Source organism: Mus musculus, chromosome 3, assembly GCF_000001635.26.
Source record: "Mus musculus strain C57BL/6J chromosome 3, GRCm38.p6 C57BL/6J".
NCBI classification, from domain to species: domain Eukaryota; kingdom Metazoa; phylum Chordata; class Mammalia; order Rodentia; family Muridae; genus Mus; species Mus musculus.
In genome coordinates, this window is record NC_000069.6 from 139,012,550 (window position 1) to 139,040,498 (window position 27,949).

The 27,949-nt window shown below is 40.2% G+C and overlaps 1 protein-coding gene across 5 annotated transcripts in view; it reads right to left on the reverse strand.

Moving 5' to 3' along the window:
• Window positions 1-27,949, reverse strand: part of Rap1gds1 (RAP1, GTP-GDP dissociation stimulator 1) — a 149,332-nt gene that overhangs the window by 86,653 nt on the left and 34,730 nt on the right. For all 5 annotated transcript variants that reach the window (NM_001356388.1, NM_145544.3, NM_001286759.1 and 2 more), the window contains exons 3-4: window positions 9,264-9,386; window positions 2,997-3,122 (exon numbers count right to left, since the gene is read on the reverse strand). In NM_001356388.1, the coding sequence (NP_001343317.1) occupies window positions 2,997-3,122; window positions 9,264-9,386 (249 nt within the window). The remainder of the gene's footprint in view (window positions 1-2,996; window positions 3,123-9,263; window positions 9,387-27,949) is intronic.

Genomic DNA, 27,949 nt, shown 5'->3' on the forward strand with positions numbered 1-27,949 from the left:
GATGTGGGGATTATGTAAGAACATTTCCTTCCGTTAGGAAGAACGCCTATAATGGGAACTGACAAGGCTGTTACTAAAACTGAAGCCTGACCCACTTCTCTGTTCCATGCATTTTATGGGTATTTCTCTCAAATGAATTGGTAAAGTTACGATAGCAAATGTCTATCACATAGACACAGATTTCTCCTTTTTTCCCTTTTGTGGTGAGTTGCTTACAGTGCCTTCTGTAAATGCTAGTTTTCCATCTATCTAATCTATCTACCTCATGCCTACTACCACCCGAACAAAAGCCACACCTTTAAAAATCATGCAGTTGGAGCAAACTAATTACCCACCTAAATTATTCTAACAGGTTAAATTTCATAAGAATAAATATGAATTTTAAAATGTTATATTTTGAAAAAGCAAGTCTCTTAAATTTACTAATTTGTAATGTTTCTTGTTCCTCTCTTTCTCTCTCAAAAGCATCATTTTCTTGATAAAGGGGAAATGGCTCATTATTTAAACTAGAAGTCAGCACTGTCTTCTCAGGTAAGCCTAATTTTTCTTAAAATCCCAACTGTTATGAAATAAATGATAAATGCAATTCAAATAAAATCATGAGTAACTAGACAGTACTAAATTCATATCTTGGTATATACTCCAGTTTTTCTAGAATAATTCTGGAGAAAACACTAAGAAGTTGGCATGAATTTAATTTAAAATAAAAGGATAAGAAAGCAGTTTTAAGTTATACACGAGGCAACACTGCACAATGAATGTATTGTATCCCATTATTTACAGCAATAAATCACTTATGTTTAACATTTTTAACACCCTTAACTTCATTTTCTTTAACCAAGGCTAAGAAGTGAAAACTTTGGCTCAAGTCACAGTGTTTATTTATCAATTTAACTGTAATTTCCACTGAAGGATGAAGTAGCTGTAAATGTCTACACAATGAAATATATTAATGTCACAGCCCCCACTGTACCTATAAAACTTCATATTGCATACCTCATAAGTCAAAGGAACAAGCCCTATAAATACTGTCACAGTGACCTTCGCTTTCATCAAACTATAGCTGTACTAGCTTGGTATTTGTCACCTGGAGTTCAAGGTTCTTTGAAATATACAGAGAATAAAATGACTGTATGTATCCACGAAAACCATAAGTAACCAGAAGACAGTGTAGTGTTCTATTCTGCCATTACCAAGTGAGATTCCAGGACAAGAGTCTCATAAGAGGCAATAATTCCCATGATTGGAGGGGAAAAATTCAAGAAAAATTAAGCTGAATAATAAAGACTTTTGATGATTTTACATTCTCCAGTAAACACAGAAGGGCAAGAACGAAACCTAACTTACAATACTCTGAAAGTACATATAACCATTTGGTAACTACTACTGGGCAGAGGTTAGGGGTATGTATTAAAAAATAATTTGTTTTTATATCAATGAATAATTTTTGAGAGCTGAGATCACAATCTATGATACTTAATAAAAACCACTCTCACACACATACACACTCTTTCTCACACACATATACTCACATATATACGCACTCATACACTTATACACAAACACAATCTCTCTCACATACACACACATACACTCTCACACATATACAGTCTCACATACACACACTCTCTCTCACACACACAGACTGTCACATACACACACACTCACACATATACTCTCACACATACACACACATACGCTCACACACACACTCACTCTCTTACACACACTCTCTCACACAAACACACACTTTCTCACACACACACAATGCAAAATTATAAAATGAAGAACTCTCATTTTGTAAATGAAGGTAGTACCTTAAGATACAGAGAGTCAGATTCGAGTAGAACATATGCAACTTTACGTGCATCATCAGGGATTGGAAAATGGACCCTACACTTTACATTCAGATGTCCCGGACACCGTCACACACAGGAAAGAGAAGAGAGTGAGAGTAAGAAGGCTGCCTTTATTGTGCTACAGATCAGTTACAGCAAATAACTACAGTTTCTTTTGCTGTTTTTGTTTTACTATAAATATGTATATGGTTCACAGGTATAAGTCACATTTTAAAACACTGTGTTAGGGGAAAAAACCCAAATATTTAGTATTCACAGCAAAATACAACTCACTTAAGGTATGGGTTCAAGAAGGAAAACATGGTAAAATTATTCTGGTTGCACAAATACTGATTTTGTAGATCGTTTAAACTTGAATGATAAGTGTGTGATTTCTGGCTCAAAAATAAAAATCTAGAGACAACTAAGATATGCCTGATTAATTTGAAACTCTCAAAGTATGCTGTTTGTCTGTTGAGCTCTCTTTGTATAGCCCAGGCTGGCCTTGATCCTCCTGCCTCTGCCTCTGGAGTGCTGGGATTAAAAGCATGTGTCATCAAGTCCAACTTTATACTCAGAAGTTTTCGGTGTATACGAGAGACAAGAAGTAGCAACTGTGGTATGTTTGCACTAAGTCAACCCGCAAGTTCTTGCTTGCCCTGTGTAGCATGGAGTTCCAGAGGGTGGTAAGGATGGCAATGACGGAATGGAGCCAATGCGGATGCAGTGGGCTGGTCTAGCTTTTGAGGAGATGATGGAGTTTACGAATGGTTTTACTGAATGGCAATTAATTAAAACTTCACTTGGACAGATGTAGAAACTAAGACTTTCCATAGGCATGTTCACTTAGACAGTACTTCAGTAAGACCTAATTTAAAGATCTACAAATTGAGTTTTGTTAAATTTAAAGGTCTCAAGAGTTTTAGCAACTTACTGAGAAAACATCTCTTGTATAAAATGGGGATTTGCTCCCTCTAACTACTTCCTTAGGAGCATGGTGTGGCCCAAGTTTCCGTCAGTTCTGCTAAATAAGCAGAGCTAAAGCTAACTGGCCTCTCTAGAAGTCAGTCCTGACACCAAATTGAAAACCAATTTGAAAATCATAATTTCACAATTCTTTAAACGTGGTGAAAGTATCACCAATATCTTGATACTTACGGCTATCGTAGCATATGTTTCCTAATGCCCTGCCCGTTTGAAGCAGCACTTCCTGGTCTTTGCTATTTAACAGCTGTACCAGTGGTGAAATCAATCCAGCATCTACACATGGGATTCGCATAAATTCTGAAAAGAAGAGACATGTTTCATCAGAACTCGAAATATACGAAATACAGAAAAATAAACACATAGTGCTAAGTTTAAAGGGTTTACTATTTGAAAGCGCATTTCTGTTCAAATTTCTTGCCTACATCCCTATTAAATACCTGATGAAACCAATAAACATACAAAACCTCGTAGGGCCACATTATCCGCCGTATGTAAGCTCCGCAGTATTTTAACTAACTTTCATCACAGCTGAGGTGGCACTATCTCTTGGGAATGGCTGGCGTGCTGTGGAAACAGCACACGATGGTGGCAGGGTTACTGCACAGTGAGATGATTAAAGGAGAAGCTATAAACTAAGCTACCAAGTGCTCCAGTTTATCACTACATGGTCTCCAAAAGCTCAAAGTTAAGAAGAAAACTGAAAGGTTCCAATGAATCCTTTAATAATAGGTCTTTTTCAATTGTTCAGGCCTAGAAGAATCCTGCATTCCTCGTCTCTCTTAACATCCAGTTTATGATCACTCACATCTACTCTTGCTATGTGCATGCATTTACGGGTCTGTCCAGGGTCACTCTTGTCTGCTCTTGCTATGTGCATGCATTTACAGGTCTGTCCAGGGTCACTCACATCTGCTCTTGCTATGTGCATGCATTTACAGGTCTATCCAGGGTCACTCTTGTCTGCTCTTGCTATGTGCATGCATTTACGGGTCTGTCCAGGGTCACTCATGTCTGCTCTAATGCTATGTACAGTGTTTACAGGTCTATCCAAATACTACCCTTCTTGTCATTCAGATCTGTTCTCCCTGATCTCTGGGTTTACTGTTCTCTGCCTGCTGACTCTTGGTGATACCATCACAGAAAGGGCTAGAAAGAACTTCATTCTTTTTAGATCCTCGCCCCCAAAATCCCAAATAAGGAAAGGTAGTTGAAAGCCAGTGTTACCCGAAAGCCAGTGTTACCCCTGTGGGTTTCACACCTGCCATCAGCACGTTCTAGTGAATATATAGCTAACTCTTCAGGGTAGAGTTTATCTTACTAAAGAACACAAACTTTCCACTCCCACTTTCAAGAGCGTCCAGGCCCTAGTATGTTTTTGTTTCATGTAGCCCGTGTCTATCCTCATAAGCAATCTTTCTCTTTGTCCTTCATTTAAAAATTCTCAAAGTGCAAAATATCAGATATTAGGTGAGCAGTAACTCCCACACAGTATTTCCCTGCAGACAGCCGTGAGTGACAGAGGCAGCGCTCAGCCTTAAGAACTTCATTCCTACAGTATCTTTATATTACTGAAACCTTACTACAATTTAAACTCCCATGATTAAAATTACTTTCTACTAAACCTCTAAGTTTATCACGGACAGTTTTAATAATGCAGAATACCCTATGATATGGTGTGGAAAAGGAATTATGTTATACATGTTCATGAACAAAGGAGACACCACCATCAATCTACTGATGGGCTTCCTCTCACGTTAATGCTTATTTCAGAGATATCGATAAGTAACTGGGCTGTTGAGATGGCTCAGCGGTTACGAGCACTGACTGCTATTCCAGAGGCCCTGAATTTAAATCCCAGCAACCACGTGGTAGCTCACAACCATCCTTAATGAGATCTGATGTCCTTTTCTGGGTTGTCTGAAGACAGCTACAGCGTAGTGACATATAATAAATAAATAAATATTTTTAAAAAACGAAGATAAATTAACTGCAGAAAAATTATAAAATATTCTGATCACTTTTATTAGGAAGCACAGAGCTAGAACAAAGCTGCTGAAGATGCCAATATTCAGTTACTATAAAGGCAACTTGCTTTTGTTAGGAGAAGGTAACTAGAACTCCTTTCTTAGTGAAGATGAGCAGCACTCCTTAGCTAATGTAAAATAAGCAACTGGCCTTCCTTCCTTCCCTCTGTCCGTGTGTGTGTGTGTGTGTGTGTGTGTGTGTGTGTGTGTGTGTGTGTGCAAATATACAAGTCCAGAACTTACCAAGAATGTTTGCAACACTGTGTATATTACGTGGGAGAAGCTTCAGAATGGCTATGACAGACATCTAAATTCAAAGATGCTCCTAGCATAGGACACGGCTAGGTCAATACCACAGGAACCTGTCCCGGCCATGCCAGGCTGGATTCTAACACAAGTCCAGCCTGCACAGCACCGTTAAAGAGCTTACGTTGACAGATCTGCTAAGCAAAGCAATGGTGATAGAAAAGATGACCCAGTGTAGGGGAATCGAGGGCGGGGAGGTGGGAGTGAGTGGAGGATCACCCTCATAGAAACAAGGGGAGGGAGGATGTGATAGGGGGTTTCTGGGAGTGAGGGAAACTGGGGGAAAAGGGATAACATTTGAAATGTAAATAAAGAAAATAGCCAATTTAAAAGAGAGAGGGCGGGGTCAGACTCTCTTGTCATCTTGAACTCCAGAACATGGAGACTAGGAGGTACTTACAGTATAATAAGGAGATAAAAAGAGCAGTATCACTGAGCACAAGCTGGTGGAAGCCACAGAAAGCAGAAGGCACTACACATTTGTACATATTATGCATGTCTACAAACATAATTCATTCATTTATTTATTGCATTATGTGTGGACTTTGATTCAGAGGCATTGTTCTATTTCAATGTTAATAAAATTTAAAAACAAATTGGATTTTCACCTCTTTGAATCTTCGATTTAGTAAACTACTCGTAATTTCTTATATTTTTATTTTCTTCTTTGTCAGACTTACTTCAACTACGTATTTATTCAGTGTCACTATGAACTATAGTCTGAGATGAAAATGTTTTTCTTTGTAAAGATACAGATTCATAAATTTATATATACACTCATCAAATACTTGAAAACAAGACTTATGTGTGCCTTCCTCACTTTCATCTACTTGAAAGAACTGAGCACTAATCCAACCTGCAAGACGAGTACAGGGAGTACAGGGAGTGCTAGTGTGCGCCTTAGTGCTCCGGCCCTACATGGCGCTGCATTAACCTTCTTCTGTCACCTCCTAGCTTTATACAGTTTTCTTTTGATGTAAGGCATGAATAAAAATGAATGACTTTAAGGTGAGATGACACGTTTCTGCTTTTGGTAAATGCTTTCTTTATTGTTCTCATCTCTAAAGACAGTACTGATGGGCTGTTCTTGCACAGTCGTGGGTTCAGGTTCTAACACTTTACGTGTCAAGGTAAACTTTAGCTACTAAACAACTTGGTACATTTTCCCACTGGTGTTTCAAGATGCTGCTTCTAGGAAAAACTTATTTCACATTAAAATAAACACCTACCTCATATGGGATGAAGGACAGAATTAAAATACATTAAATTGCAACCCTCAATAAGAAATCTCTGTTTCAGGTAGGGCCTTCCTTGAACCCCTTGAATTATTAATGCTCTGGCCATTCTGGTGGAAAGTTTGCCACAGGAAGAAGAAGCATAATGTTGACTCATTCTGCTGAGTTTTTATTGCTTTGGACCAAGATTGAGTTCTTAACCTTACACTTACCAGAACCACCTAGAGGACTTTTTAAAACAAACCTCAACAAGAATTTAGAATAATGCATATAACACACAACACAATGTAAGCACGTAATAGTGGCGGCTAATGTTGAGAATTACTCACTATGGTATTATGGACACCATGCAACACTTGGTTTTATTATTTATTGCGAGTGTGCACACGTTAATACATGCATGGGACAATGTGTACACAAGAGTGCATGTGCATCCAGGCAGAGACCTGAACTGACGTTGGGTGTTTTCTAAATGGCTCTCTAGTTTATTTTCTGACACTGGGTCTCTCAGAGAACCTGGACTTCATTAAAGTCTAGCTAGTCAACAGGCTTTGGTAATACCATGTCTGCCTCTGGAGTGCTGAGACTGCAGGCAACCAACACATTAGCCCAACTTTCATGGGAGGTCTAGGGACCTGAAGTCTGCCTCACTTTGCAGTATGTGTCCAATTTGGAAAAAAAAAAAAAAAAAAAAAAAAAAAAAAGAGAATCTCTCATAGATATCTGTCTTGTTCATTTCTCTATTGCCTCAAACCAGCTTTAAGTCTACCACATACAAGAAGTTTACTTAAAAGGTCTAAATGTCTATCACTATAACTATACTCTCATATCAAGCTTAAATGTGTCACTGAATTTTTGAACATAGCAGGTATGTCAATATTCATATTCTTTTATATGTGAATAAGGTTTAAGCACATTCTATGTTGAATCTGGACCTAAGAGTTTTATGCTAGTATTTCTTCCTTGTAATTACACAATCTACATAAGTAAGGGAACATCACCTCTATTGATAATCTTTTCTTATTGTCAGGTTTCTAATAAGAAACAATCCCAATGAATATGCTGTTGTACCATGCTGCATTTCTACATTAAAAAGAAAAACATTTGAGTAAGAGTCTTCTCTATTTTCTCAGCCATTCATTTAAAAAAAATGATGTTAATTAAGGAATAAAAATCCAAATATATCAATTTACTTTCACTAATAAAGTAATATATCCTTTAACTGCCTGATGTGAAGTGCTAGTGCTAAGCGGTTTGTTCTGCCTTTAGGTCACAGCTAACGGCCTCCAGGGTACCTCTAGACAAAACCTCTGCTAGCAGGACTATGAGTAACTGAATTTATGCTATAATAAAAAAAAAAGAGGACTCAGTAAAAATACATCTTGCCTTCTGATTCTCCAAAAATCTATACTGTGACTCTGATGAGGTTAAAAATAAACTACTCCTCTTAAAAGCCGAGCTGCTTTGTACTAGAAGAGGTTAGTTTAAGATAACAAGTAACTGGGAAGGAAGCTCCGCTCTGAACCCAGGTCATCACTATCTTAGATGATGACAAATAAATCACAGAGCCAGCTTTCAGTGAACAAGCAAATCAAATATGATTTCCCAATGCAGACGCTCACTGACACTTGAAAGGCATTTTGATGAGCTTCAAATAAGGAAAGTGTTTTGTGCCAACTTCACTTTTGGTAATTTATATAAATGTACACTGCCTTACTAGCCCAAACAACAGTTCTTTGCAAAACCAATTAGCATGGTAATTACTCAAATGAAATCAGAAATGTTTAAGCTGCTCTGTGAGAACTACTGATCTATGAAACATGAGAATAAAAGGCATAATACCAAATTCTGTCAAAGTAAGACATACTAAGTGTTATTATAATTGCTGTTTTCCCCTTATGCTTAAAGGTTACTTCACTTACTCAGTGTTTCCTAAAACTGACTGTGATGGTTTGTATATGCTAGACCCAGGGAGTGGCACTATTTGGAGTTGGAGTAGGTGCGTCACTGTGGATGTGGGCTTTAAGACCCTACTCTTAGCTGCCTGGAAGCCAGTCTTCTCTTAGAGGCCTGCAGATAAAGATGTAGAACTCTCAGCTCATCTGCACCATGCCTGCCTGGATGCTGCCATGCTCCTGCCTTGATGATACCGGACTGAATCTCTGAACCTGTTAGCCAGTCCCAATTAAATGTTGTCCGTATAAAAGTTGCCTTGGTCATGGTGTCTGTTCACAGCAGTAAAACCCTAACTAAGACACTAATATAAAAATCATGTAACAAATACTTTTGCTTAGTTTTTCCAAGGAATCTGTCAGTGGATATAAATAATACAATGGGATGAATTTAGTATTATATAATTTATGATATCATTGCTTTTCCAAAGTGTTGAGATTAAATTTCAGTAAGGGACTTAAGGCACAGTTGTTTTCTATGAAAGCAAGAGTGCACTGTTGCTATCAACGTCAGCTCAAAACGGGGAAAGGTGAAGTAGGGAAAACTAGCAAGGCTCTCTCCAGGCATCACAACACAACACAACACAACACAACACAACACAACACAACACACGCTCCCCTGTGATAAGAGGAAGAATGGATGAGGAGCTAAAATAAACAAACAAACAAATAAATAATCAATCTTAGAGCTAAACTAAAAATGACAAAAGGAGAGCAGAGTTGAGTAGTAGTTTCCCCTAATTCTACTCTGAATAAGTGGGAATGTATGAAGAAAATAACTGTTAACTGGAGTCACCTAAAATAGTAACAAAGTCAAAGAAAAAGTAGAAAACATCTAATGTAGGAAATCAAAACATAAATTAATGAAACATACTGACAAGTAAGGTGTAAAACTGAAGCTGTTGCGAGCAGAAACCTCACCATTTTTGGCTACTTCTGCTATGATGTCGGCTACTTTGGCTGTGCAGGAGGCCTGTGGCGTCAACAGATTTGCAAACAACTGAAGAATTCCACTTCCTTGTATTTTTTCACTTGTTTCTGCATCTGAAAGAAAGAAAAAATGCCTTCTATTAAGTTCAGTAATACAAATGTGAACTATTCAAATGACAGCAAATGACTCAAGAACTTCCCCTACCTATAATGAAAGCTCACTCATACACATTGGACCTTTCCTCTAAACTATCTTTTGCTGAATAAGCTGCCTTTACCTCCAGATTTAATGTGCACAATTCACTACAGCACTATTTGTTTATTTCCAGTCATACCACAAATAGAGTTTTCTTAATCCATCAACCACAGGACAACCACTTATTTTTAGTCTTAGTTTCAATGGTATCAATTCAGGACAGGAAGTTTTTTCCTACATCCTTTGTGAATTCTTAGAGCTTGAACAGTATAATTTTATATATTTTTTATGGTTCCCTATAAAGGCATAGTACCTTGAAAATATCAATGATAATGAGTAAAACTCCTACCTCATAAACATTTTATGTAATGAGTGATAGCTAAGATTACATACTTCCATATGATGGCCACATTTTAATATAACTTGTTAGAAATGCTATTAATATAAAGATCTAGGAAATAAACTCCATGATATTCAAAACTCTGCTTGGTGATACAGGGATTCAAGAGCTCCTAGCTGCTTCTCCTACAGAGCCTTAAATAAACACAAGTTCCTCCAGGTAGCTACTACTGAATGAATAACCTGTTAAATCAAACGGCAACGGGTTATCTAGATGATGACAAATAAGGAAAAGCCAAAAAAATTACTATTTGATTATAGTCAATGAGGAGAAATATGTTTAATGAGAAAATTAGAGGGCTCATTAAAATTTCCAATTAAAGCTTGACTGTATAATACACTGACATACTGTTGTTGTAGATCTCTGAACACACACGTCACAGAGAATACTGTGAATTCTTACCAGACAGGCAGCACGCATAATGAAGCAGGAAAGTCATCCCCATTCAGGTAACTCAAAAGCACACACAGACGTGGATTCCTTCATAGCTAATGCGGAATGCTGAGAGGTGTTTTTGTCTTCAAGACACTTTTACATTTACTTACTTCTGTGTGTGCGCAAGTGCACAGGCACGCTCTTGCATTACTAGAGTATGTCTGTGGAGGTCAGAGGGGAACTGAAGGACTCAGTTCTCTTTCCTCCATGAGTCCAGGGATCAAGCCTGGGCTTGGCATGGTGGCAAGAACCTTTACCTACTGAGCTACATTGCCAGACCCTATTTAGTGTTTTTTCACACTGTAGTTTCCAATCTATTAGTAAGTTGTTGAGAGAAAAAAAAAAAAACGAATTATTACCTACAATAACAAAAGAATTAAAAATGTACACTTAAAGGTAAAATTTATTCTTTGTGTTGGGTTAAATTATGTATGTATAAACATGATTGTACACACACACACAAACACACACCCCACACGGTTTTGCTTTTCCTATACCAGGAACCAAGCCCATATTTTTTCATATGCAAAGACTATTACTGAGCTACACCTCTAGTTCCCATAAAATGTATTTTTAATCACAGGTCAAAAAAAATTAGAAACTGCTATTTCATGTGTTCTTTATCTACCCAGGATTCTGAGTTAAAAGGATCATAATTTCTTCCAGTATACTTTCATTTTGTATCTTTGACAAAAAATTTTAAGGTACCACCAGGAAATTTGAGACCTAAAATGTATGTGTACACAGACAGATAGACAGACAGACAGACTCGCATACACACACAAACACCCTTGCATTAAGCTAGGAAGTAGTGAAGTCATTTTACCATGACAAAATACTTTGTTTTCTCTCCACTGCTGCAGAGGATCTACAGTTGAAAACAATAGGTCTACCCTGCCCCAGGGGTCTACCCCACCATCTGTTCATGATGGGCTGACAGCGGGAACCGGGCCATATGACAGCATCCAGTCTGGATGTGAGGCCAGGCACGTGCCCAAGAAGGCAAGCAGTAACTACACATTATCCTAGCACGGCTCATTTTAAATGTAAGTTAAAGATTATTGAGTATCACATCTGAACGTCAGGAGCGAGCGGGAATAAGACATACAACAGAACACTGCAAGTCTTCCACTGTGACAACCTCCCACACCCACATACATGGATTTTTACACAGGTTTAACATTTAAATACTCCGGAGTTATAATTTTCTTTTGCCATAAAAATATAACAAACAAATTATGCTATGTCACAAAAATGCCGGTGTCTGATAAACATGAAGTAGCTGTTGTTTCAGACAGGTTCTCTCTATATAGTCCTGGCTGTCTTGTAACTCATTATGTAGACCAGGCTGCCTTTGAACTTATAGAGATCTACTTGTCTCTTCCTCTGTAGTGCTGGGATATAAGCCGTGTGCCACCACACCCAAATAAACACAGTTTTGGTGAACCTCAATATCTCTCCTGCCTCAAAATGTACACTTACCTATAGAACTCAGGGATCTGTGAGTACCCTTGAAAATGGTTTTGAAAGTGCATTAAGGAATAGTTAAAATGGCAGTCCCTTCAGAGAACCTTTCCCAATGGGTCTTAAATAAAAGGGCAGAGATGCAAGAAAGAAAGGTATATGCATAATCATAAGAAAGTGAACAATGTTCAAAGTACACTATACACTTGTATTAAAGCCTCCTTATTTAAACAAGCACTACAGAGAGTGAACACACAAAAGCATAAAGAACAGAACAAAACCCCACTTATGTAACAACACCACTACAAACAGGCTCTACTGCATGACTAATCTGTGAGACTCATTCTATAAAATTACAGCAGGTGATTTTGATAGTCTTATCATTATTTCCATTCCATGGGCAGCATAAGCCAAGGTCGAAGCTGCACTTGAAAACCATCACTAGAAAAAGCAGGGGGATGTGTTAGCTTTGCCTCTTTAAAGTTATCACTAGGTCATAAGGCAACTGCTGAACATTCAAAGTTGTACCGTTAACTGATGAAAGGCAGGAACGCAGAAGTAAACACCCCAAGAAACTGCATTAATAACTGTAGGGAAGCGGAGTGCGTAACTAGACTATTATCTCCAAGGTGAAATCAATTACTGAAGAAGTGGTCCCGACAGGAAGAGTGGATTTCCTCATTCCAGTCTTACAGTTTTTGGATATAATAGCAAGGGAGCATTTTCAGATAAAGATCCATCTGCATTCTGTTAGATACCCTGGAGGGAAATAGGAAGTAAACAAAGCTACAGAAATCTGCCATCTGCAGAATGCTTTAAAGTCCTTAATTTAGCAATATTTATAGTGAGCCTAACAAGATTATATTCTGCGTCTCAAGTAAGTAACATCTTAACAAGGGATCTAAAAATGAGTAATTCAAGACATACATGGAAGGAAGTAGTATTGCACACTAGTATTATGAGCCAATGATGAGATGGTATTTACTCCAGTTTCCAGGGGAAATAAGGAAGTAAAGAGACTCGCAGAAAACGTTTTTAAAAGGTAAATCACTGAACACCGCTATTACTATAATTTGTGAAAAAGTTAAAAAAGAGATAACCGTTCCTATCACCTCCAGATATAAACAAGAATGCTGGGTAAGGGGTGGTTGCTGGCTCCTCAGTCATGGTGTGACTTAGGAGGGACAGAAGCAAGCATGGTTGGAATGTTTCGTGAGGCATGGTGGCAGTGTGGTATAGAAGGGTGGGGACAGACACAAAGGACACTGGTGGCTGGCCCAGTTTGGCAGTAGAGCTGGAGGAGGGTCCCTGACCTGTTACGCCCATGGGCGCCTCCAACCCCATCCGTGTTGGTCATTAAGGTCCATGCAGCCTTGGACACCCTGGAGTCTGAGCCCTGGAGGGACGTGCTTGACTCTGGTCCCACAGCCCACATGTCTCAGGGTAAGGGACATGCCGCTATGCCTTCCAGTGTGTTGGCGGAACCTCAGATGTCACCGTGGTTTCACAGTGACACATTCACTGTGGCTCTGGCAGTTACAGCTTCTTATAAGGCTGACATGCCGAGCCAAGAATGAAGGATACGCAGATTTCTACAGAATCTGACTCCCGGAAGATTGTGAAGATACAAGAAAGCCTGTGAGAGTAGCGTCATTTCAAAATCTGAAGAATTTATCGGGACTGAGGTCCACAGAAGTTTGTCGTTGACCCGTGTTTCTGAACTGAATATGTGGGTTAAAGTAATTTTTCTCAATAAGCCAACAATTAGGAATTAGGAAAGCTGGATAGTCACATATAGAAGAACGAGTATCATTCTCCATGAGAGCCAACTCCAACTGCATCACAAACTTTAATGTGAGACATAAAGCCACTGGAGTAAAAAGGTGGGAAGACATTTCAACATACTGGCCTACACAAGAGCATTCTCAATCAGCCTCTGGTCCCTCAGAGAATAATGTCAACAATCAATGGTGGGACATCATGAAATTAAAAGGCTTTCGTAGGGAAAAGAACATCTACTGAAATTAATAGCCTAAGGCACAAGAGAAAACCTTTGCTAGTTACACATAAGACATCGGTTAATATCTAAACTATTCAAAGAACTCACAAAACTAACCTAAAACTGGAACAATCAAGTCAACACATGGACTGAAACAGACAATAGTTCTCAAAAGATGAAATAAAAGACACCCAACAAAGGGTAGGGCTCAGTGGGAAAGCACTCGCTGCCAAGCACTGGGCCTGGAGTTGGGGTCCCCAGATCCCCGTACAGGTTGGGCAAGGATGGGAGCCGGAGTTGGTGATCTCCTGGACTGACGAGACCTGCCTTAGTATAAAGTGGTAAGTATTCAATAAGCGAGACATCCAATGCCCGACTCCAGCCTCCACATGCGTGCATGTTCACACACGCCCAAACACACATGTGCACCCACACATGCAAACATGCATACATATATATATGCACATCATACACAAGAGAAAAAAAAACAAAAACAATGGGCAGTAAACGTACTAAAAAATGTCCAATCTAACTAGCTGTAAGAGAAATACAAATCTAAAGTACAGTGAGATTCCATCGCCCAGGAAGAAGGACAGACATTATTTAGAGAACATCAACGGATGCTGAGATGGACACAGATGAAGAGGAACACTTCACACACCACTGGTGGGGATGCTAATAGGAAGGGCAGCACGCATGGTTCTCAAAAAACCTCAAACCAGGTAAAGCATTCTGCCCTGCTCAGCATAAGCCCTGGGTGTTTACTGGAGAGACAGACGGCAATCGAGTCTCTCACAGAATACCTGTACAGTAATGCTTCCCATGGTGCCATTCACAACAGCCACATTACAGAACCGACCTGGGCATCTAACACCAAAAGAACGGCACATGTACACAATGGTTTTTTTTTTCCCACCCATGTTACTTGTAGGTAAATGGATGCAATTGGAGATGTTCACATTATGTGAACTAAGCCACACTCAGAAAGACAGATCCCATGTTTTGGCTCATTTGTGGTTCCTGGATTTTTATATAGATAAAGTCATGTATGGTATACAGAACAAAAGTGGTGTGGGGTGAAAAGGAAACTAAGGAGGGGAGAAGAAGTAATATATGATAGACACCTAAGTATTTTAAAACAACAAAATAAAACAATTTTATATGGCCGGAGAATCGCCCGAAAAAATGCTGGCACCCATATATATCTAAAAGGACAAGTGAGCCTTACCATTTTGAGAAGAGACAAGATCAAATAAATAGTGTAAGCATGCTGTTGAGGCTGTTGTTACAGCAGCAAACACACCACCATTAAACTAAAAGGAGAAACCTTACTTCAGACCACCTCACTAGCAACACATGGTAAAACACGTGCGGACCGACCAGACAGCTCAGTGGGTAAACACAACTGCTGCCTTGCCTGACGATATCAGATCCATCCACACGGTGCATAACAGCATGAACCCCTAAAAGTTGTCCTGTGACCCCACATGTGTGCCATGGTGCATACATATCCCAACACAAAATAAGTAGATGTAGTTTGTACAAAGCCTGAGACAGTCTTTTCTCAAAACCAGCTCGTATCCTTCCAACCTCTACCATCCAGTGACAGTGTGCATACTGTATCCCACACTGACATGACATCACCTTCAAGTCTCCCTCCTCCTCCTCCTCATCTCCGCTACCAACCAGGGCCGCTTTGAACCTACATGAAGAGTTGGTACCTTTCCCGACTTGAATGGCCCAACAACGGTTCTTTTGACAACCCGTCACAAAATCATGCCCAGGGCCTCATTAGAAGTTACCTTCCTCCTCTTTGTGGCCGTCATCCCATCTGCCCTCAAACTGTCAGAAGTTACGAATTTTTACTTGCTTTTCAACAGTCTTAGCGTGGCTTCGAAGTCCTTTGGTAACTTGAACTCTTAACACAACTCCCAGCGTCCTCGTCACCGGCACCCTGTGCAGGTCCTTCTTGCTGGCCATGTGATCTTCTGAGTTTCTGACTGCACTAGGTTTCCCCCACTGTGATTGTCTGCATCCTCCTCCCGCTGTCTGAGACGTCCTTTCCGGCTAGCTGAAGTGCACTACATTTTAAATTCATTATTCCTTTTCCCTGCTTATTCCCAGCACTAAGTACACACAATAATGCAATTGTTTTCCAGCTCTCAGACACGGGAGTGGGAGAATATATTTTTACTAAGTCCTTATGGTGAAAACGTAAGATGAAGAGGACACAAGTTATCATCAGAAAGCTGTGTATTGATGAGGAAAGAGATGTAAGTTTAAAAACCATTTAATGTGATTCCTACCACTTTGGAGGTTTATGTATGAAGTACAGAGGGAAGCTTTTACAGCTTAATAAACACCACAGAAAATTTCCAAACGTGCGTGCACGCGCGCGCGCGCGCGTGTGTGTGTGTGTGTGTGTGTGTGTGTGTGTGTGTGTGTGTGTGTGTGTGTGTGTAAGTGTGCTTGCCTATGAGGACACCTGTGGAGACCAAAGGCTGACATCAGGATGTCTTCCTCAATTGCTTCAAGCCCTTCCTCTCTAAAATTAAGTTTATATTTATTTATTATATGTGTGCATACATTGCCACAGCACACATGTGGAGATCAGAGAACAGCTCTGAGGGAGGGAGTGTATTGTCTCCTACTAGGTGGGTTCTGGGAAATGAACTCAGGTTATGAAGCTTAGCTGCAAATGCCTTACCCTCTGAGCTACTCTGTCACAACTTCCACCATATTTCTTGAGACAGGGTTTCCTACTGAACCTGGAACTAGCAGTTAGGGGTAGAGTCCTCCTGTCTTCACGCACCAGAGCAGGGAATATAGCAGTGTGCCACAATGCTTAGCTATTTACATGGCTTTCGGCGATCCGATCTCAGGCCTCATGTTCACACAACTACTTTACCCACTTAGCCATCTGACCAGCCACCAGGTGAGGTTTTTTAAGGGTGGTAAGACATACTCCAAGTAGAAAAGAAGACAGGTACATTTTAACAGGGAATACGTAAAAGGCTGAAGTGGATAGTTCATCATTTGACTGGACTGAGACTTACCTATGAGAATAGGAAGCACATCTCTGTGTATCTGGAGGACATTTCCAGGAAGAACTGAACTGACCATGCATGGTGGTATTATCTAACAAGCTGTAGGCCTAGACAGAATAAAGGGGATGGGAGGAGCCTGCTGCAACAGTCAGCATCTGCTTCTTGGCTTCCGTAGGGGAGCTGCTTTCTGCCATACATTCTTGGCACCTGGATGGTTATACTCTAACCATGGGTCCAGAACCAAAACCCAAAACCTATGCACTCTAGAACTGTGAGCCAAAATGGACAGGAACGTGTCCCAGGGACACAAAGACTAAGACACAAGCTAGAGACCCTAGATCTGGAAGAGCAACATTGTGTGCCCGCCAGGCGATTTCTTCCCCAGCAGCTGGTCAGTGCTCTGACTGCATCAAAATGGTAAAAAGCAAAGGCTGGCATTGTCCAAGATAGGAAAACTCAAGCACTGTAAAATGAATAAGTTTATGAATACAATACCTACTATTGATCAAGACACAGGTAAAATGCCATTCTTTCTGTGACACAGATTCTTAAAATTATCAGTCTTCAAATTCTTAAAATTGTGAGTCGAATCCAGCTCTTTGTACAGAGTTTTCTAATGTCATTAGTAATATAAGCAGCTCACCCGCTTCCATCTCAACACTTGAGTTCAAAGGGAGCATGGTCTCTGTACTAAGTTACAGGTCAGCCAGAGCTACATAGTAAATACCCTATCTCAAAAACAAGCAAACAAAGCATGAAACTAGAGGACAGGAGGGAATGTACCCCAGTTAGAATGCTTGCCTAATGAGCATGAGACCCTGGGTTTGATCCCCAGCACAGCATAATCTGGGTATGGTAGCAACGTGCTTATAATCCCATCACTCTGCAACTGGAGGCACAAGAACTGCAAGTTCAAGGTCATCTTTAGCCACATAACAAGTTCTAGGCCAGCCTGGGATATGAGACCTTGTCTAAAAACAAAACAAATGAAACAAACTGTCTAGAGCAGAACATGGTAATACACAAGCAACCTCAGCACTCTAGAGGTTGAGGCAGGAAGACAAGAGAATCTGGGGCCAGGCTGGGCCAGGTCAGCAAATGCTACATGGTGAGGTCGGAGTCATCCTATTACTGATCTTACCAACTACTGTATAGTGGTATCCAATGAGCAGTCTATAAAAAGGACTGTATCCATGCCCTGAAGAATTTTCAATTAAAGAAATGAAAAGGGAACCAAAAATAATGACTATAAACTGGCATAAACTTAAATAAAACAGTGTATAAATTGTTATGGGAAGGAGCAATAAAAATCAATAAACGAGCTACCTTTATGGACGCCGTTATTATGTAATCCTCACTGAACTCACAAGAAATTATCTCACAGTTTAGAAATTCAGTTTTTCCCCAGTACCTAGAGCCTTGCAGGGGCCAACAAGCTCATTAAGGATTCTGAAGTCAAGAACAAAAGTTTCAGAGAATTACCAGTCATTAGCTCACACAGGGACTAAACTTTTTGGCTTGCATTAGACTACTCAGGTCTTAGATCAGATTTTTCAAATGCAAACATATGCAAAAATATTCTTCAAGCCTTTAGAAACCACTGTAGAAAACTGCCTTGCTTTTATGCTGTCCTTCCCACATGCACACATCACAAAGAAAAGATAATCACTCCATGACTAAGTTATTATGAGTCAAAGAGAAACATTCTGTTTGCTCCTTTAGTATAATGAAAAGATATGGAACATTCAACTATGGGAAGAGAAAATTACAAGCATCTAAAATAAATTCACCTCAAAGAACATTGTGTGCTAAAATCTAGACTCCGAATCCATATGTTCCTACTTTAAAAAATTACCTTGCCTTGGAACCTCATTTTGGTATTTAACAGTAAGTATTCAAAAGTAGGTCAGGATAATTCTCGGTAAAATCAATTATTGATTTTGCATATAACATTATCATTCCAATGGCATTCTTCCTCAGCAATTATTCCAAACTATCCATTGTGCCACATAATTCATTTTCATATTTCAATAGAAGTACACATTCTACTTGTCATAGTTAACTGCTGTCAATTTGGCTTAATGGCCGTGTCCAGGTTCTACAGTAAAACATTATCCTGAATGTTTTCATGATGATGTTCTTGGATACCATTAACATTTAAATCAGTGGCTTCTGAGTAAAACACATTTGCTCTCTACAATGTAGGTATGCCCAGATTATCAACTGAAGACAAAGAGAGACAAAGACAACAGCTGCCCTAGCAAGAGGACTTTAGTTAGTTGCTTTTAAACCTGGACTGCAGCATGAGCTCGCCTTTGGCTCTCCAGCTCTGGTCCACTGGCCAGGTGAGATTTGCTGCCTTCGTAACTACACACGTCAATTCCTTTTTCCTTGTGAATTCAATATACTCTGGAGAAGACATCACCTTTGTCCTTCCAACACTTTGTTTCAAGTAAGAATGCAAATGTGCCACAGATGAATTAGGAAAACATGCTGTCACCTTTCTTTAGAAAACAATACCCTAGAGTTACAACAGAGAAAGTAAGGAATATGGTAGTGATTCCCCAACACAGAAATTTGGCCAGAAAAAAAAATATGATTTATACATTTACCCAAGAGCTAGAAATAGGACAACTGAATAGGAACTACAAGAAAGAAGATTAATAAATAAAATAAAAATGTCAATAAAAATGTTTTTAAAACCAGGTATGATGACAGCACCAAGACTTGGAAGCAGGCAGACCAGGGATTCCAGGCTAGTCTCCGCTATTCAGTGTGGACAAAGAAGAGAGTGGTTTTTAGCATCCTGGCTGTTGGTGATGAAGGAGCTAGCTCGAGATGGCTCAGGTGAAGGCATTTGCTGCCAAGCCTGACAACCTGAATTCAACAGCTGGGACCCATATGAAGAAAGGAGGTTCCTTTCAGCTCTACACACTTGCTGTGGCCCTTGTGTGAACACACAACAATAAATGTAACTAGACATCTTTAAATGGTGCTTTTTCATAAAGACTATGATGAGACTTCCGCAGAGAATTATTATCAAGAGGCTGGGTTAGTTAAGTTACTTTAAAACAGTCAAGTTAGGTAATACTGAGAGGACAGTGCCCAAACAAAGCTGTGAGTGTCTTAGAAGACACTAAAGGTTTTGTTTCCATACCTGAACTGTTTTCTTCCTGTGATGCTTCAAATCAGTCCCAGGACTTTACTGATAGGAGGCAGGCAGCCCTGTAGCCACCATGATCCCATCCATGACCCCATTCTCCAATGCAGTCAACTCCTGTGTCTCCTGCCTGCTTTAGTCTTCTTGTTACTGACAGTTGTGCAGTCTTCCTCCTCTCATTCCGATTTCTAGCTGCTTTCCCTTCCTCTCCATTCCAATGTCATCATCCCTTGCTTTGCGTGTTCTTACGTGCAGGTACGTATACCGAAGCCACAGATGGCCTCTGGTATCATTCATTGGGTGCCATCCACAGGTCTACATTTGTTAGCGTGTAGAAGGGCCTGTCTCTGGCTAGCCAGCAAGCTCTAGGGGGAAAGGCCAGTCTCCACCTCCCCACTGCTGGGATTACAAACACTGGTACCTCTCTCTGGCTTTTGACGTGTTTGTTTGTAAATGCTCAAATGAGGGAAGTATCTAAAACAAAATGTTTTATATAAAGATCTCTATGCAGCTGCACCTACTGAAAGATAACTGTCTACATTTTAATCTTGTGACTGCGAGATCCACAGGTTAGCATCCTCCTAACGCTTACTAGAAATGCAAATTCCAGGCGCTAACCTGAGAAATACTAAATTAGAATCTTTTCCAAATAACCCCATGCAGAAGTCTCGCCTACCAGCCCAGGACTCTGAGTTCAGAGTGGATTACTTTCCCACTGCTGGGATATGGTTCCAGAGGACTATGTAGATGAGGCATGGCAGCCTCGGGCAGACTGGTGTAACAACAGACCACACCTCCTTAGTCACAAGCAGGAAACACAACGTGTGACCGGGAAATGCTGCAAAGCAATGAACTCTCAAACCCTGACCTCCTTCTCCCCACAATGTGACCTCATCCAGCAAGGTGGTGAGCCACCTCCCCTAGCACTTGCAACTGGGGACCAACTGTTCAAATATCTGAGCCTTGGCAGGACGTCCTCATATAAACCACCACACTTTCCAATAAAAATAGAATGTGAACTTTAAGTGACGTGAAGTTTTCAAGGTAAGTTTAATAGATATTTATGTTAACCGCTTCATTATATGATCAAAGAAATTAAGTAACTATTTTTTTATAACTAAGTACTTGAGATGAGAGCTAACTTCGAATGCAGTTAGCTGCCCTTTCAAATGCCCAATCACCACATGTGACATAATGCCTACTAGATTGTTAAGCAAAAATCTTGAACTGTGTTATTAAAAGAGCAGTCCAGTGCTGGAGCAGTGGCTCAGCAGTTAAAAGCAGTGACTGCGGATCCAAAGGACCCTGGTTCAAATCCCTACTACTGCTTGATGGCTCACAGGTGTAAAAACTAAATTTGAAGCTTTGGGTAGATGGGGGGGGGGGCAGGGGCTGGAATATGGAGTGAAAATTAAAATATATATATACTATATATATATACACACACACACACACACACACACACACACACACACACACACAATGAGAGAGAGAGAGAGAGAGAGAGAGAGAGAGAGAGAGAGAGAGCGAGCGAGCGCAGTTCCTCACCAGGTGAACAGGGCCCTCTAAAAATCACTTGAGCTAAGAGCTCACGGTGACCAAGGCAGCAATCATGGAGCTTGCACGGATCTGCACCAGGCGCTCTGCACACATGCTGCAGCTTTGGGTAGTGCTGTCACAGGACCCCTGGGGGAGCAAACACCTGGGTCCCTGACTCCTGTGCCTTCTCTTGGGGCTCTTCTCTTTCTGTTGTTTGTCTTGTCCAACTTCGATGTGATAGTTTGTCTTATCTTATTGTATTTTATTTTGTTGTGTTCTGTTGTTATCTTTTAGAAGCCCAGTCTTTTCTAATAAGGGACAAAAGGGGAGTAGATCTGGATAGGAGGAGGAAGAGAGGCACTGGAACCCTAAGAGGAGAAATTGTATTTAGATTATACTGCATGGGAAAGTAATCTGTGGCTAACACAAAGGGGAAATAAAGTAATATTAAAAAATTTAAATGTTCATGAGCCCAAAGTATTGGTTCAACTAGTATTGCATTATAAGGGTCATTTAGAATATAAGAAGAATAAAAATGAATTCATTCTGTGTTACATAGAGCAACTACATCTAGCGTTATTATAACATTATTAAAAGAAAATAACTCAAGGGCTAAAGAGTTGAAATTTTTATTGAAATGCAAAAGTCAGATTATTTCCGATTGCCTTCCATTCTTTTATGTGTATTCCCTTTTGATATGAGTCAATTTTACTTTAACAGCAGCTAATAAGTGTATCTCCACCAGGTATTAAACTTTTATCAAGTATAGCATTTCTGATGACAAATTATAATTTTTCACTTACCTATTAGTTTCCATATCAAATAATCAACTTTTAGCCTCTTACAGAAAGATTATTTATTTAGCTGCATCAAACACTGTGGTATGAAACTTGAAAATGGGGAAGGGGACTACGGATGTACATACTTGCTTCATAAAAGCACAATATGACCATACAAAAATGTTCTAAACCTACCTTAAAATATGTACTCAACATTTGACCACAGCACTGTAGCACTAAATGAACTTGTCTGTACTTGAACTATTTCCTAATGTCCGAATAGGTCCACCTACATTCAGGAAGCAGACAGCTTCTTATTCTCGACATGAATAATTGATGCGCAGGCCCATGACACTCTGAACAGTATTCTCTGCCGCTGCCCAGGCAGCCCATAACAACAGAATAAGAAAAAGGAAAGAGACTTAACTCTACTTAAGCCAGCTTTCTTAAAACTCAAGAGAACCATACATTGCTTTTCAAGTGGCAATGGAGAAGATTAAATACCATTCTACTTCACAAAAGGAATCTAACTAAAGATCTCCCATATTAAATGGCCCAACATAAATATTAGCCTAGATATTTGCACATGACCCTTAGATTACTAAAAATATGAGATACTCAATGGCATGTTTAGAGGTTCCTTATCTCAATGCCATGTCAGGCTCCCCCTTTTAATCTTATTATTTATTTGTGTATATATTATGACTTCTACATCAGTGTTTTTATGAATCTTCTGAGTGTGTGAACAGGTGGTCTCTGTTTCTTGTGCTTTCTCTCAGGCTCTTTTCCTTTTGTTTGGTCCAATTCTAATGTTACTTTTTGTTTTATTGCATTTAATACTATCCCATAGAAGCCTGTTTGTTTTCTAAGAGAGAAATGGGTGGGAGGGGAAGATCTGGGGAAGCACAGGAAAGGAAAGCTATAATCAGGAGTTATTATGTGAGGAAAAATTGATCTACTATCAAAAAGCATATGGGATATTTATATTTCTTCGGTTATGGCTGGTTTATGATAGAGCAAAATGACCACAACCGTGGAGCTGAGAATAAGTCACAGAAGTCTGGGATGTAGCTGAGCTGGTACAGTGCTTGCTTGGCATGCATAAGGTCTGGATTCAATCCTGTAACATTACAAGCTAAGGAGGAGAGGGAGGCTGTGATCCAGCACACGCAGGAGACAGCAGGGTCAGAAGGTAAAGGGTGGCTCTCAAGGAAGGTTCCAGGCCAACCTTTGATACGTGAATCCTATCTCAAAACAAAGGCGGGGAAGAGAGTGAGGAATAATTATGCCTTCGGTCTTAGCAGTTTTCATCAAGATCTTATCATATGCCCCCACAGTGTGAGTGAGTGAGTGTGTGTGTGTGTGTGTGTGTGTGTGTGTGTGTGTATGTATGTGTCTTATATTCAGTTAAAAACATATATCTGACTTGTGTATCCATTAGATAAAACCACCCTATGAACATGGGCTCCTGCAATTGTCATTTTGGATCCTTTGCATGTCAAAGCTATCTTTCCTTCACTTTGTCTACTTTAGGGAAACAGCTAACTTCCTTCTCTTTTTCTTTTAAGAAAAGACCCGGGTGTAATAACAGTGCTGTCTCCCTTCCAACTCCATTTCCCCGCCTGATTCCTGCCTGCTGGTATCAGTTATGTCGATCATTCCCAACTCCAAAGCTCATTTCTTTCTCTATGGTTATTTCAATGTTTCCATTATTTTCCCATTTCAACAATTTTACAGTTGGTGATAATATCTGCATACATTTATAACTCAAGAAAATTAAAATCGTAGTAAATAAGGAACAAGGGAAATGAAGTGGCTTTGCTTTCATCAACTGAGCATGAAACATATGTTTATGATGAAGCGTTTCCTTCGGCTTTATTTAATGAAAAAAATCTAGAGCTTTGTGTTAATTAAGGCAATGATCAAATTCTTTTTTCCAAATTTTAAATACTAGCTTTTCTAGCTAGATTAAAGTCCTCTAAAGGGCAAATGTTATGAACCTTAAGTAATTTTTACATTAATCTATGATTTCTATTCATATTTATTAAATCTTAAAATACCTAAACTCACAAGATATTACAAATTCATTATGCAAATCTAGGTTAAATGACATTTTTAAAAGCATGAAAACATAATCAACAATGTTGAATATAAACTAGTGCTTACTGCATAGAGGTATATTTTAAAGGCTCATGAGTGACTATAGTGATGAAAAACTTGGATGCTTAAATGCTGCAGAATTTTGACTTTTTATTTACATTATTTGTGTGTGTGCATGCATGTGTGTTCAGACTCAAGCATGACTGTGGCAGGCAGAGGGCAACCTGCTGGAGCTGACTCTCTCCACCCATCGAGTAATCCTGGAGACCAAAGTCCAGACACTAAAGCTGGCAGCAAGCACCCTTACCTTCTGAGTCACCTCACTGTGGGACGGTTAAACCACACCAGGAAGCTTGGGAAGGTAGAGCGGGTCTGAGGCCTGGAGATTTGGTAGGTACACACTGGAGACTAAGGCGACTCCCTGCTCCCTGCCAAAGAAGACTCCCTTCCCAGGCATTCCTCCCTGAAAAATGTATTTAATCTCAGGTCCACCCTGAGGAGTTGGTATGGTATGGTATGGTATGGTATGGCATGGTATGTGTTGTGGATAGCCCTCAGGCTAATTATATTTGATATTAATTCCATTCTCCTGTGAGGGGTTGCAAACAAGGAATGAGTCAGCATGCAGGTGATTTCCTGTAAACCTGCTTCCCACCTTAATTTGTAAAATAAAGGAGAGCAGATGATTGGAGGGGGGGGGAAGGAAGGTGGAGCAGAAGGTTGAGAGAAAAGGAGAAAATGGAAGAGGGAGAGGACAAGGAGGATGAGGAGGAGGAGGAAGAAAAGCGGAGCAGAAGCACATGGGCTGGAGAAACCACAAGTTAAGGGGTCTCATAGATGTGGAAGGTGGTAGTGTAGCGGTAGATCAGCCCAGTATAGACGCTGATATTTGGGTTGGAGATTTACCGCAACAGGTATCCATCCATTTTCCATGATGAACTGTCAATAAACAGTTTAGAACCATGGACTGTCTCAAGATCTGCCATGGGGAGCATGGAGAAGCCATTCAGCTTAATTCTCCCATAGAAGACCTCTCTGTGCTTCCAGTCACCACCGCCCCAAGCTAAGGACAATCACCGCCGCCAAGCTAAGCCGGAGCTCCCCATTCCCCCACCCCCACCCTGTCTGTGGGTCCCCAGCTCTGCTCCCATCTCCTAGTGACTCGGGCCTAGATGTCCAGGAGTTTGGGAGCCTCTGGTCCGGGACCCGTAGTGGGCCTGTGGATTCCGGACACTTTGTTCCCGACTTCTCTGTATGGTTCTCCAGCGGCGGCGGGCGGGGGGCGGGGGGGGCGGTTGTGGAAGGCAGGGAACCCCAGTTTCAGCTTTCTCACATCCCAGACTGTGCTTTCTCACCCCGAGCAGTGTCTAGTGCTTCCCTGAAGCCTGCCTGGTAATGGCGTGGGCGCAGTGCAGTCAAACTTGCCCTGTTTCCCAAAGCGGCCAGCCTTTTAATGAATTTTCTGGTACAATTAATCCTTAATTTAATGTAGTTTTGAAGACTTTGGTAGGTACATATTATTATTTGAGAATATAACCTATGCTTCCTAGGCCAATTAATGAATAAACATTTCCTCTATTACATTCTTATCATTCTTAATTATTTTGTACTAATTTAAGTCAGCATTTATTTTTTAATAAAGGTCATACAAATTATCTGAACCTCATTATTACATTCAGTATAAATTTTCTATTTTCTTCCCTTAAGAAAAAGTTCCCGTATTGTTAGTACTATCCAACAATAATTTTAATAGCTTAAAAAAATAAACACAGCCGGGCGTGGTGGCGCACGCCTTTAATCCCAGCACTCGGGAGGCAGAGGCAGGCAGATTTCTGAGTTCGAGGCCATCCTGGTCTACAGAGTGAGTTCCAGGACAGCCAGGGCTATACAGAAAAACCCTGTCTCAAAAAACCCAAAAAAAAAAAAAAAAAAAAAAGGCAAAAAAATAAACACAATAGACCTTTACTATCTTTAAAAGTAACTTATTTGACTACAAAGGGCTTAGTATTTAAAGTACTTGATTTTTGTTTTCAAATCCACTCTACTCAGACTGATTTTTTTTTTTTTTAATGAAAAGGGAGTTTGACATAAAATCAAGGGGCTGCATTTAACGGAGAAGCATTCTTAAAGAGTGCTATGAATATTAGAAACTAAAATACTGCACCAGGCATCTTCTTGCTTATTACTAATTTGAAAGTTCAAGCCAATGTTAGTTTTATGGGAAAGATGCAAGACTATCATTTTGTGGAGTTCTGGCTGAAAACTCCAAAGAAAATATAAATCCAGAGAGTAGAAAAACTCCTGGTTCTTTGTTTGAGAGAGATTTGTCATTTTTGTTCCCCTTGGTTGATTAAGTCAGAAGCAGAAGCAATGTAGGGAGGAAACCAGTCCCACATGAAAGGAAGTCAGAGGAGAAACGTGCAGCAGGAACGCAGAGGCAGGAACTGAAGCAGAGGCCGCAGACCTTACTCACTGGCCCTGCTCCCCACGGCCTGCTCAGTCTGCTTTATGGCAGCACCTAGGTCTACCAGTCCAGGGATGGCGCTGCCCACAGCGAATGGGCCTCCCCTACGTTGGTCAACAATCAAGATAATGTACCACAAGCCTGCCCAGAGGCCAATCTGGTGGGGGAACTGACTCCAGTCTGTGTTAACAGAAAACTAAGCAGCCCAGATATAACCAGTAAAGACACAGACGTGCTCATGTTCCCTACATGTGGCCATGTGACACTGGTCTACTTCAGGTCTTTTGTCAACAGAAGACATTACCATTTGAAGCACCTTGACTTTAGACCCCTAGGTGAGGAGCCAAAGTAAGTATCTTTGGTTTAAACCAGCCTGTCTCAGACTAAGGAAATCACTAATTGTGTTTTACCTAGATTTTCATGTTTTGAACATGACAGTATTGCCTTTGGAGAACCACAAACCACAAAGAACCAGCTATAATCTCCCTGCAATCCCAATTCTCAGGAGACTGAGGCAAGATAGGAACCTCTTACATTTGAGGCCAACATGAGTTACATAGTGGGTTCTTGTCCAGCCGGGGCTACAATGTAATACCATGTCTCAAATTTTAAGAGAGGCAAAACAAAACCACAGGGCTTAGTCTTCCTGAGTGGATGAATGGCATCGTCAGGGTGCCGAACATCCTCTTACTCTGAGTTACTTGTCTTCCATCACCTGAGTGCCAAGGTACTATCAAGACTATACGATAGTTCAGTAGTCTCCATAACTGCTGGTACCTTGATTAATTAATATAGAATATATATTATTCCTCTAAACACACTTACCTAAGGTGAAATTTAGCTTATAATTAAGAGATTAGCAATAACTAATAACAAAACAGAATAGTTAAAGCAAAAGATATATCAACGTGCTCTTATTCTCTCACAGTATCTTGCTGTTTACCCCTCTCCTTCTCTCTCTCTCTCTCCTTCTCTCTCTCTCTCTCTCTCTCTCTCTCTCTCTCTCTCTCGTGATGACAGATAGAACATTGCCTATATGGCAAGATAAAGTGAGGCTTAGCACTATCTGGCACAATACACTGTGATCCATCAGA